Genomic DNA, 13,778 nt, shown 5'->3' on the forward strand with positions numbered 1-13,778 from the left:
CCAGCAGAGCCAAGTCCTTGGTGAGATTAAAACCAGCAGAACTTGGGGCTTGCTGCTGCTGAGCTGCGGGACAGAAGAGGATGCAGAGGGAAAGCACAGCTCCGCTTCATACACAGCTCATAGAGATTTTCCTGTCTGATCCCAGGGGGAAAGTGGGTGTTCTCCTGTATGTGCTCTTGTCCTCCCATTGAGGATATTTTGGTGTTTCTCTCACGGTGGTCCTGAAGGTGGAACGTGTTGACCAGATGCTTTGCACTGATGCTCCTTGCCAACATATGAGGCATGCAGACAGTATGTTTTTGGCACAAGCAGACCAATCCAGCAGGGCACTACCAATAATTAGAAATGGATCTTCCTAAATTATATTCCTTTAGACACAGATAAATCCAAGGGTGTAAAGAGAGCATATTTTCATTTATTTCCTTTTTTTAAAAAAAAAATAATAGTTCTTTTTAAAAGCACAACTAGAAAGGAATCAGCAATAACAGACAGACTTGCACTGACCTGCTCTATGTTGAAAGGGCAGTATTTTGCTTTTTAAATACATGGGCTGTTTCAAGAAGTCAAGGCACCAATCTTTGAACAGAGCAAGTTCATGTCAGTGTCTTAAGAGGCCTTCTGGGAATCACATAAGAGCCAGGTTGCCAAACATTTTCTGAAAACTTATTTTCCTTCTCTGCCATCAGCTGGAGCACTGGGAATCCTCTATATGATCTACTTTGAGAAGAGAGAAATTCGAGCAGACCCTCCAGGGGAAAGACCAGCCCACCATGGCTCCAACAGCAATGATCTTGTCAACTGCTTTGCATTCTCTTTGCCTCCCCAGTCTTTTCCTCATCAGTTTCCACCACAAACTAGTCTGTGAATTCCTCTTCCATCTCTTAGGATTTATGCCTTATGCCTCTTTTATTTGCCCAGCAAAGCTGTGGCAGTATGGGACTTGCTTCCCTAGCCCCTGGCTTTGAAATGAGCCTGTAACATTGTGCTTCAGCAGAGGTGATGGGAGTAAAAAAAGGCATAAAGGGCCAAAACTTCGGTGGTAAATAGGGTTTGTGGAGAGATGATGCTGAAGATACTGAGCATGCCAGGAGGGATTTGCCTGTTCTGTCTGATCATGCCAACTCAATTCAGACTTTCTGTATATAACGTAGTTGCAAATCCAGGGACTGAAACTCCCTGTTGTGATGCCAGATGATACAAGATTGTGGAAAATTTTGCTTCTTTTGCAGCAATAGCTGTACAGATGGACCATGCTGCACAAACTGATCTCAAACAGCCATAGTTTCTCCATAAACAATACGCCAGGCTTAGTTTTATACACACTGCTTCTCTGGTGGGTTTTGGCTGGCATTCACAATGAAAAACACAGACTGCACCACTGGAGGGCTCACAAACTATTTAAAGAGATGTTATCTTATCCTTGTGTCTAATTTATAAACTAAAAGATTTATACAGAGACATGTTGTCTCTAATATATTCTGTTCTGTTGCAAAGTCAGGCTTGCTTCCTCCTAGACGCTGTGGCTTTCTCTGCCTCGGTAGAATAAACATACCAGTGTGTGCTCTCTAGCACTAAGGCCTCCTCTGTTCACAGCATTTAATTCTCTTGCCTTCCAAAGAGCCATTTCTTGCATGGGAGTAGCCTGTTGGAAGTGATCCTTGGCCCATGCTAAAGTATTTGTGACAGTGTAAGTTAGTCAAAACCAAAATGCTGCCGGGGAGAAAAGCTGGCAATTTAAATCACTGGCTTTTTGTGCCAACGAATGTTCTCTCAGGCAATTTAATACACAAGAAAAGGCATCATCTGTAAGTCACTGCAGTCATACTCCTTTAGCATAAGGAGTCACACCATTAGCATAATGTCACAACGTTCTCAGTGTGACAAAATTAATAATCACATCACAGTGGGCTGAAGCAGTAAAACAAGATAGAATGCACAATTTTCCATTAAAAAGTAATACCTAATGATATAAGGACAAAATGCAGTTTCATACTTCCAAAACATTTCAAACCATTGATGTAGTTGTGGGAGGAATAGTCAGCACTGTTTTTCAGGCTCAGAAAGGCTCTGCCTCTGTGTATAGTAAAGACAGGTGTCCTGAAGTCAGACAGCAGGAGCTTCATTCTCCTTCACTGTGCATGTTAGGTCACAGTTGCTTCCTGAACAAAGTTGCTGTGAGGTAATACCAACTAGGAGAAAAAAGGCTATTTTTTGGTGAAAACTCTGGCATAGCAAAAACAGTTTTAACCTCTCACATGAGCCTTCTGTGGTAGACATTGTGGGACTTCCTTCTGGTCTGAGTTAGTGTTGATAAAACAGATGCAGGAATCCTGGTGCTGTGCTCTGTGTCCACAATTAAAAAAATTATATTTAGAACCTGGAAGAAATTGAAAGAGAATGACAAAATATGGAGAAGGCTGGGCGCACCCTTTATTATTAGAAATTGGTAGAGTTCAGCCTACTGAGTTTAGCAAAACAGGATGATTTTTTCCTAAGGGCTGTAATTATCTGTCCGGAATTATGGATCCTCTTTCATCTCACAGAACATCCAAAAAGGTAGTTTATAAAAATTATGGCTAGAAACATTATGTAGTATGTTAGCAGAGAGGCAGTTGGCCACTGAGACAATTTACAGGGTAGAGGTGCTGTTAGCATTATTTGCAATGAATTTACTATAGTGAAGTCTTCTAAAACAAATAACTCAAAACCAAATTATTTGCCTCAACAGTGTTTGCTTGAGTAGTAGGAGACTCTTTTTACTGAAGAATGATTTTGGGAAACCAGAAGATCTATTTCATTTAGGGGCTCAACATGAGTTTGGAGATAGCTATGGATTCTCCCAGCAGGAGACAAAATCAGTGCAAATGTTCCGCCAGTGTTTATGTAGCAGTGTAGATAACTGGTCCTTATTTACCACTGCCTCACCCTCCTGTGTTTGTCTCTGAACTCCAGCAATCAGACAGACTTAAAATAATGTATTGATTGCACAGAACTTATTTTTAAGATTTTTAGAGAAGCCAAACAATTCCAAACAGTGGAATTCTGAAGCCCCACAATTTCCGTTCGTCACCATCCCAGCTCTGCACGTAACTCAAGCAAACCATGTTTTACAGAACAAGTAAAATGGCAACAGAAAGAAAGAATATTAAGCTACCAAGTAGTAACTGGAAGCACATTACACTGATGAAGTCCATGTCCATGCCTCATGTCTCAGCTCCATAACAGAATGACGCATCATTTGCTTCTGCATAACTTTCCTCTTCTGCTTAGTGCCCAAGCCACTAGACCATGGCTTTCCTAGAAGTATAACTCTTATTTATTACAGTGGGTTTTATGTTGCTAAGGGTACATTAGGTGTTTTTGGTCCCTGACCTTTCAAGGTCTTATCTTTCAAGTCATATAACTCTGAGAAAGTATTTAGTGTGCTGAACTTCTTAAGATGGTGATAGAAAGTAACATAACTAAAACTGACATATTATTGTATAATAGAAATATTTAAGTCCAAAACCAGAAAATAGTACAAGAGAAGATGAGTAAACATCACTTTCACCGCTGTTCTGTCTCACCTGACACATATGTGGGAAAATGAAAGAAATCCAACAAGTTTAACGCTAAATTGAGCTACTTTTTCCCCCCCCAGGATTATCCAAATGTCTGAGGCATGCCACACCTATTCCCTTTGCAGTCTGGCCCTCCTACAGGCTTCTTATCTCCTTGTGTGAAACACATTCTGTCGTGCTTCATGTCTTGTAGCTTACCATTACATCACCAGCGAGAGATAAATCAATCTGAAAGACACGTTCAAAGATTTTTGGTCATGATGGCTTTGATGATATAAGGGTCACCCAAGGAGCTTGTTTCCTGTTCTTCTATGCTTTGCAAAAGTGGATATGGTAACATCTCCTTTAAATAGCCCCAGGGGTGCCCATCACTGAATGAATGGAAAGAGTGGATCATGGGACGGTCAATAGTGACTTAGGAAAAAGAGAAGGCAAGCTTTAACTGAGCTTCTGAGCCAACGAGAACTAAACCTCTTCTTTCTTTTGCAGACTGCTAGCACTCTTGTTGTAGCTGAAGCCAAGTCCTCAGGAATCTACAGCTGTGTGGCATCCAACAAAGTGGGAAAATCTGAAAGAAATGTCAGTTTTATTGTGACAGGTAAGATCTACTCTTCTGTAGAGTCAAACATGTTTCCCAATTCTGGAATTATAACTGTTAGGTTGTTGTGGCTTTTTAATATACCACTGTTTCAGAATTGCTATAATGTATGCACTTGTAGGCTCATGCTTTTGGTTGATGCTGGTTGGTTTTGCAGCAGCTGGTCTGGATTTCTAGGGACATCAAATTGGTGAATGACTCATTCTCCCCTCAAGCATCAAGCGTCAAGCATGACAGAAATTACAAATAAAGCAATTAGTAATTCCCCATTTTGATTCATCTCTGCAGCCATTTAATGCATGAAGTTTTAGTGTATTTTCACCCACCAGTAAGGCAGTTTCATGTGTGACATTGACGGTGTCTACAGCCTCATTCTGTTGCCCACCAGGATATCTCACAACACAGAGCCTAGAACAGTGCCAGTGTCTGCAGGCAGCATGGTGCTAGAGATGGCTGGGGTACCTCTCATAGATCTCAGGGACAATGGCAACTTATGGGTGGAAAAGTGTCAGGATACAGACTACAGACTTTTGTTTCCTCTTCTGGGAAAGACAGCCTGGAATGTCATTTGCACCATGGCACTGAGAATTCCTATGGTGTTATCTTCATGTATGAGTATGCTTTCTGTTATTTTTGCTTTATGAGATGTGTTTGGAGTTTTCACAAACAAATGACTTAATGTTTTACTTCAGGAATTACTGAAAAAAGCCCACAGTGTGGCTTTGGGAATAACTACTGCATTATTCAGCAACATAAAGTCTGCACATGCAATTACAAAGGATTTGTTTTCTGTCAAAAGTTTAGTTTTGTTTACAAAGCAGTAGTTTTATAAACTTAGGCTGTTGGCAATATTCAGGGTAGATCATTAAAGAAACGTAATTCATTCAAAAATATTAGAAAAAACAAAAAGGCTAAAATATTTAGATGCTTTAATCCTCAAATCATAATCTCTGGGTTTTTATGTTGTCATTCTCTTGCTTAAAATTCTGATTAGTAATTTTAGTGAAACTCATTCTATTTCTATTCTGAGACATATCAAAAGAGAACAGACACATTCTCACTAGATTTGATAAAAATTAAAAAAAAAAAGTCTACTTCAAAAAATGTTCTCCCTCTCAAACTCTGTGTTTTTAACAAATTGTTCACTTTTTTAATGACAGCAATGCCCTTTTCATTCATGCTGAGCTTGTTGTCCACCACAGATCCCTTTCCACAGAGCTGGTCCCCAGCTGGATAGATCGGTTGACCCAGATGAACTGGTTTTTTGCTTCCAGGAGAGTGTCCTTTCTAACTGGTAAAAGAGAAGAAAAGATAGCTTGGGCACCAGTACCTTTCTCTGGCACCTCTGGCATTTTGTAGTTTTCCTTGAATCTGCTCAGATTCCATCTGGCTTCCATCCAGTTTGCAGTATCACTCCTGCCCACACAGAAGAGTAGCAATGAGTAGTAATCAGTGCTCTTGACAAAATTGTTCACTTTTTTATGACAGCAATGCCCTTTTCATTCATGTTGCGCTTGTTGTCCACCACAGATCCCTTTCCACAGAGCTGGTCCCTAGCTGGATAGGTCTGTTGACCCAGATGAACTGATTTTTTGCTTCCAGGAGAGTGTCCTTTCTAACTGGTAAAAGAGAAGAAAAGATAGCTTGGGCACCAGTACCTTTCTCTGGCACCTCCAGCATTTTGTAGTTTTCCTTGAATCTGCTCAGATTCCATCTGGCTTCCATCCAGTTTGCAGTATCACTCCTGCCCACACAGAAGAGTAGCAATGAGTAGTAATCAGTGCTCTTGACAAGTTGTGGCTCTGTCTTACCAACATTTCAGGCTTCAGCTACCAGACGGCAGTATGACTCCATCATGCCAGCAGATGGACACCACTGCAAGCATGTAATTTCTTTTTTGGGTATCCACTGTTGTGTTTCTTATACAGTTTCACCTGGCAGACTTCATTTGTGGGTGTCTACAGCTGTTAAAGCTCCATGTCATAACATACTTTCACATTTAGAAAGTGCCACTTATCTATAAATACAGAAAATTGGTAAAAAACATGAGATGTATAAACAGATAAGTGGCACATAGGCAGGTTGTTTGTTAAAGTACAGAAACAAGAAAGATGTATCCATGATCTATTAATGGAAATGACAAGAACATTTGCCACCTTGAAGATGACTCTTGTCCCCACTTTCAGTTTTGCTTTCATCCCTATCCTCACATCGTGTGTGTTTGGACAGAAAGCTGAATACCACAGAGTTCTCCATAAATTAACATGCCAATGATAGATTCATCTTTGTGTGGGTACTTCACATGAAAATTTGAGAAGTCACTGAGAATCATTCACTGAGAATTCTCTTCTTTCAGTGCTCAAGAGGCTGAATTTGGCCTTCTTTAACTCTTACTATACAGTTTTCACAATGACATGGAAGATCCTGAGACCAAATGAAGCTCTACTTTCACTGTATCCAAACCTCCCTTTCACAGTCTTGATGGTGGTTTCAAGTATTTTAATGCAGTGACATGAAGGATGTAGTTTTCCCATTTAGACCTAGAAATCTCAGATCTTAAACAAGGATGGAAGGAAATCCTTCTCCTTGATACTAAAGCTTGCACGAGAACATGCAGAATGTTATGACTTCCCTTTGAAGAATCTTATATTGGCTGGTCTTCAGAAAGTGGAGTGTCAGCTTTATTATGTCTTGGAATGTCTTAACATTTTGACTGGTGGAAAATGTTTTTTATAGGGTAGTGGAGTTTAAATGCATTTGTCCTGTGAGTTCCTGGAGCTGAGCATTTCAGTTGTGTGACATGGAATGTCCTGATCATCCTCTGACACTTACTTGCATTGATTGAAAGCAGTGTAAACAATACTGTTTTTTGGCCCCTAGAAAAATCCAGTTGTGCTCACCATAATTCTCCTCCATCAGGCTGAGACCAAACTGCTGTGACTGGGTAGAGCCTGTGTTTCACATCAAGAAACAAACATGTCCAGAATATGCTGAAAAATGCACTGAGGGAGTAAAAACCTGAGAGCCTTACATGCTGATGGATGTGAACAGGACACTGCAAAGTATTTCCTTCTGATGAGTCCAAAACCAATACTTCAGGGTTTGTGTGACAGCTTAGGGCTAGTTTATCTTATGTTGTTGAGTCTGCTGGCGCCATTTGAAGTCAGCCTGAGCCACACAAAAGTGTCTAAAAGTAAGAGAAGTGTCTAAGCAGGAGGGAATGATTCCTTGTAGGAAAAGGAGCTGCTGCCCTCTGTAAAAGTGACACACCAGAAATGACTCCAAAGCGCAGATGGAGACAAAGACTGTTCTGAACAGGGAGATCCCTTTCCTTGAAGGAAATCTCCCTCATCCCTAGTCTTGGGGAAGAGAAAATGTACATGCTCCAGTGAAGTGGCTGCAGTGCTGTGAAGGGGCTCCTTTTTGTAGGCAGAAATCTTTAGGAAGGTGGTGGAAGGCAGAACATGTCCCAGTAGCACTAGTTTGGAGTTGACAAGTTCCACTCCTTCAGGGAAAGGTAAACACAAGGAAATTAGTGCCATCACAGAGAACCCAGGAAGAACAAGCACTTGCTTTAGTTACTGTAAATACCATTATTTCTGGGCTTAAAGTGAAACCTGCCTATCTTTTCCTAGGAAGTTTGAGAGTAGTATACATTATTTTATACACTGTGCCTGAGGGTGTATGAGATGAAGACCATGGGCTTTGGAGTAGCTTTCCTATGGCTTATGTCAGATAAAGGGCATTTTTGGTGTATTGTCACTGACTTAGCTCTAAAAGCAAATCTTGTTCAAGACCCAAAAGTAGCTGTGAAACTTACATAAACACAATGTAGAAAGGTGATTTCTGAATGCTCTCTGCTCACTGGTATGGAAGCAGTCTCTGTAACAACACCTTTATGCCAAATGTAATTGTATTAGCACCCTTTCCTCCAGCCTGCCCCTTTCCCTACATTTTGGGCTGTTTTGCTGGCACACAGCAGGCCCATGGGTGTGTTTGCAATTACAGAGGGTGAAACAGGAACAGCTCTGCCTTATCTCCCTGGTTTCCCAATGTCACTAAGCGCATTTTATTTTGAGATTCCTGATGGTGCTTGGCAAAGATAAACAAAATCTTCCATCAGGAAACCTGGGAGCTATTTCCACAGGAAGCTTCAAATCACTAAAGTAAATAAAACCCTTTTACATTATTCCCAGCCACGTTATTTAGCTAGCCTGAGCCTGTAACAATTGGTGAGATAGGTGTCATATATTAGGAGGCTCGTAGCCTTTAAACAAATGATTCTTTTGGAATCCTGTGCATTTTGCTTTTGTCCCTACATTTATTCAGAAAATAGTCTTCACAGAAGGCATGTTGAGGAAGAGCTCCAGGCCTGACAAGGTAGAAGTAGTTGTAACAGTGTTATTCTGTTGGTATGTTATCCTTTTAAGCTAAAAATAGTTTGTTTGCCTCAGTCCCCAGGGATCTTTAGTTTCATCTTAAGAGTTTTGTTTGGCTCTTCTTAGCTTTTACTGAGTACTGGCATCTTCAAAGGCAAAAATTGCCACTATTTCTAACCAATACCCTGGCTTTCCCAACACACATCAGAACAATTTGAAATGTACTGTGAGTAAGATGCAGCACCTTCTTTCTTCCAAGTACTTACCCATCTTCAAAATGTTGGCCATTTGATTGGTTTTAAGTGTATCTGAATTTAATGCTTTTTAACAAAATCAAGTATAGGATTCACTTTATCTAACTTTAATCTTACAGTTAGATACCTAAGCTTAAGCTGACCATGTAGGATCTCCATAATTAAGCATGAGGGACCAGGATGTCTGGCATTTGACCCATCTTAAAGGGATGGTTTGCACTGCCCTCTGGAGAAGCCTGTGTCACCCCTTGGACTGTAAATTTTGCCCACATACAGAACACAAAACATCTATATTCAAGTAAATGTCTGCATTTTGGCAGCTGAGGCTAAATATGATGCATTCCATGTATGGAGGTGTTTCATCTTAATAGCACTTCCAATCAATATGTTCTTAATTGAGATTAGAATCTGGCATCACACACTGTTACATATGAAACAGGATCCTGGTGGTTGTCACTCACAGATGAGTCCATGAAATTTGAAGTTTTTCTTATAGCTTTGTTTGCCAGAGAGGGAAAAGTGATATCCCAATGGAATATAAGTGGAACAATTTAACCCCAAGCTTTAACAGCCAGTCTAATATTTTAATGTCACTGCCTCCAAAGTGACAAACCTCCCTAGGTTGATCTTTGGACTGCACACCTGAACTACAGCTGATGACAGGCACACACTTTGCTCCCACTGCAGGGGCACGACGAGTTCAACCAGCACAAATCAGGCCTCTCCCTGGGAGGCATCTACTGTCAGGAGAAATTTCAATCCCAGACTTGCAGGAGCTCATCTCCCCTCTGTTTAACACTCAGGGCTAGATGTGGAAAAGAGGATGTTAAGAGGGACAACTGATGCCAGGCTTCCAATGGGCAAAGAGCAACGAGCAGGTTATGCTCATGGTTCCCATGGAAGACAAGGCAGCTCAGTTTGCAATGTGAGGATTTAGAGACAAACTTTCTAATGGATTGGTCAATCAATGAGAGAGGTTAATGAAAAAATATGCGGGATATTATTCACTTGAGAGGTACTTTTTACACATTCCTGCTGAAGTGACATTAAACCAGAAGCAACACTGGTAAGAATGAACTGAATGGAAGTCAGCATTGAGCTGTTCATGATCTAAGAAACAAGAAAAGAAGGTATAATTCTCCCTTATGAAAGAAGAAGCCATTCTTAGGATTTCAAGTCAAGTTTACGGCCAAGTGCCATAGTAATTAGTAGTGAAAGAACAATTGAAAATGGTCACAGTTGATGTCACTTGACCAAGAAGAAGGAAATGACTTTATCAGAATATTGGCTACAAATAAACCAAGAGAGGTTGCATTCTAGGAGTAAAACTTGGAAGTGCTTTCTCTCAGGAACTTACTCCTACTTTCACTGAGGTCAGTGGTGTAAGCGCCTCGCTGGAGGGATGAGCCCCAGGTGGAGGCAGCTGGGAGGCAGCTGACACCACCACAGCCCTGCACCACTCCCCAGGTGGAGGAAGTTGCAAGTGACATTACAATAAACTGCAAACAGGACCTTTTCAAGTAGGACTTTCTACATCATTGGCTAAATTACTGCTGCCAGAACCATCTGCCATGAAGTGAAAACTTAATGCATGTCTACACTTTGTAAATTGTTAGTGCCATGATCCTTGGTTTCTCATGTGAAAATATGTCTCACCTGTGATAATGCCAAGCCACCTAAACAAAATGCCTTCCTTCTAGTGCTGCCCACACACAGCTGGTCACCCAGGGCAGAGGGTACTGCTTCTGCTTAGCTCTTGGGTGTCTGGTAGGCTTTAAATGCAGGCAGGGTAAACACCTCTGTTCCAAGGGAAATCTCAGGCATGTGATCACAGATGTTGTAATTTCTCAGGACTTGAATAATTTTTAAGAAATAGACATACTTTATCTGAATACTTGTGAATAACAAGAAAACAATATCACCACGCATGATGAAATGCAGTATTTTTATACTGCCCTCTTGAGATTCCTTTTCTTTTATGCAGTTCACAAGCTGGAGCTGTGATTAGAATATTTCTCCTTTTTCATAGTCCCACTGTGCTGTCTTTAAATAATTCTGCTTTTGGTACCTTGCCCTAGTCTGTCATAACTTGGCATAATATTTATACAAACTCATTACTTCCAAGAACAACTTCAGTTTACACCAACTGACATCTGAGGTCAAGTGTATCATAGCTCCAAGAAAAATTATGAGAATAGCTGGAGCTGAGTGTATGAAAGGAAAGATTACACACCTGAGCAGGAAGACAACAACATTGATTAGTTCAAAGACTTCCTGACAAAGGGGGAAATATATGCAGTGGTAATTTTGGCTCATTAGTTTCACATTAACTAAAAAGTGTTCTTGGTTTTTGACAGATGTACCAAGTGGATTCCACATTAGTTTGGAAAAAATGCCCATTGAAGGAGAGAATTTGGTATTGTCCTGTTCGGCCAACAAATTCCTGTACAAAGACATTGCTTGGATTTTACCTAGGACGGTCAACAATCAAACGAAAGCAAAGAAGTCTCACAACAGGGAATACTCCATCACCCTCACTCTGACCATCAAAAACGTTTCCCTGGCACACTCAGGCACCTATGCCTGCCGAGCAAGGAACATATACACGGGGAAAGAAGTGCTTCAAAAGAAAGACGTTACAATCAGAGGTGAGCACTGCAACAAAAAGGCTGTTTACTCTCGGATCCTCAAATATAAAAGCACAAGGAATGATTGTACAACACAAAGCAATGTAAAACATTAAAGGACTCATTAAACAGTAAGAGATGTCTCATATCATCTTGATTTTTGTATTACTGTTGCTACCTTTCAAGCCCTGAGGTGGTGCTCATTTCCCCATGGGTTGGAAATAGGAGGAATAGCAAACAAAATCCTAACGCGAGAGCTTCCGGTTGAGTTCAGACGGGTGTTTTCTGCTTTGAAAAGGCACATGGAAGCTGGGGTTTGGAAGATCCCCCGTGCTACATTTTACATGCCGTTATTTTTTCTCTTGCTGTCTCCTACTGAGCAATAAGGAAAACTTTGGATCAATCTTTTCTTCCGCTTTGATATCAGCCTCATCAAAAGTGTCAAAGCTGAATAAACTGATTAACTTTAAAAACTGCTGTTTTCAGTCAACAATGGACATTTAATAAGCTAACTTGAATGTGCAGAATGAGCACAATTCAGTTTGAGATTGACTGGACTACATATTTTTTATTTTAATCTGATCTTGATGGACTTATAAATATTACCTGCTGAGCAAGTTCTAATACTTATTTATTTGAAATTATTTTCTACACTAAAGTACATTAATCTTAAAAAAGTATCTTCTAAAAGAAGTATGCAGGGAAGAAATAAAAATGTTGTTATAATGCACAGACCTATCATATCATTTATAATAATGATGATTTTACAACTGACAGACATGAACCATGTTTCTCCAAATAAATCCAGGTAGACTTCCAGTTGCTGTGTTGGTCAATTTTTAAAGTCAGTTCTGCACTAATGTACAAAACTACTGATAAAAGCGTGAGTGTTGCTTCTGGCCTCTTCAGGAGTTTGTAATGCTGTAATTATTTTATTAAATGAGGAATGTTACACTAACATGACTGACAAGGTTTAGCCAGCACGGTTAGTTAATACATTTTTAAAATACAAATTCAAAATTGAAGCCATTAAAAATATTCATTGCTTTTCGTATGCAAATGACAATTGGATTTATTATGGGGATTAAGAACCAGCAAAACTGCTGAAGGACAATTAAGGGCAACCTAAGAATTCCTTGTGAGCATTTCCCCTTTTCTTTTCCTTTGTCATGATTTTGCTATGAGATGTTTCTGTGTGCTATAAATTCTGTGTAAGGAAAAAGTTACTATTTTTAATAGATCTGATAACTTTATTTTTTTACAATTACATAGCTTTAATTATTTTTGGTTACATTTATGATCGATCATTTATATAGCATTTACATAAGCCATGAAAAAACAGACCATGATGACCAAAATAGCTACAGCAAAGGAACAAAGTGGCTGTGCTTTTAAAATAGAGGTTGACAACATGACAGTTTCTTTGCTTGGGAACTCACCAGACTATTTCCTCCTTTAGGTATCGAGACCGTGTCCCACGGCTAAACTTGCCTTTCACGTGGGAATTGCTTTTGTCAAGTGTGAAAGGGTAAACAATAGCATTTCCCCATAATGCCAGTTTCATGGAGCCTAAAATGCTTAGAAAACAATTGATAACCTGGAAGTTGCCAGAGAAAAGAATAATCATTTATATCTTGAAATGTCACCTATAGCCTGCTTGTATACAGTAACTCTTTTGTTCATTATTAGCATGATGGCTTCCAGAAACAATGTGTTCTTGCAAAGGGATCAGGCTCTCTTTTTTTCCTAAAACATGCCTAAATGCAAGTGAAGTCGTTGGCCACTGCTTAAAAATGGAGCAAGCTCACTCTTTAGCATTTGCAATTCTTCAGAAGAACTACAATACAGAATCCCCCTTTTTCCTAGGGTATTTTGTGGGAAGACATTTGATGGCGAGGTGGGCGGTGATGACAGGACATTACGAATTTTCCATGGCCTTGGGAGCTGAAGCACGATGATTTGTAGCAGCCAGTTGCCAGGCAATATGAGTTTGGGTCAAAAAAAAAAAAAAAAGAAAAAGAAAAAAGAGAGATGTGGCAATTAGGCTGTTCTTCTGTGAAGTTGTTGTGCATTGCAATGATGTATGTCGCTGCTGAGTGGAGATCCCACCAGCCTGGGCTCGACCAGCACTCAGAGGGCCACGCTGTGCAAGGATGTCCTAACATCCCAATGTGGCTGTCCGTGTTGGAGGGCACAGAGAAAGTCACTGGAAGCCTTTGAGGAAAGCAGTTCTTGGTGGCAGGATTAAAACTACTGATGTCGCTTTTGATGTCCTTGGATGACTGGAGAATCTCATGTGTTTGAGGAGTTTCTCTGCCTTCTGTTGTGTAATATATTATTTAGAGAGAAAGGTGTGAATT

At 40.2% G+C, this 13,778-nt stretch overlaps 1 protein-coding gene across 1 annotated transcript in view; it reads left to right on the forward strand.

The window, feature by feature from the left end:
* Positions 1-13,778, forward strand: part of FLT1 (fms related receptor tyrosine kinase 1) — a 109,404-nt gene that overhangs the window by 57,160 nt on the left and 38,466 nt on the right. The window contains exons 12-13 of the mRNA XM_039718251.1: positions 4,050-4,158; positions 11,149-11,439. Of these exons, the coding sequence (XP_039574185.1) occupies positions 4,050-4,158; positions 11,149-11,439 (400 nt within the window). The remainder of the gene's footprint in view (positions 1-4,049; positions 4,159-11,148; positions 11,440-13,778) is intronic.

The sequence above is a fragment of the Passer montanus genome, unplaced genomic scaffold (assembly GCF_014805655.1).
Source record: "Passer montanus isolate IOZ18808 unplaced genomic scaffold, ASM1480565v1 scaffold4, whole genome shotgun sequence".
NCBI classification, from domain to species: domain Eukaryota; kingdom Metazoa; phylum Chordata; class Aves; order Passeriformes; family Passeridae; genus Passer; species Passer montanus.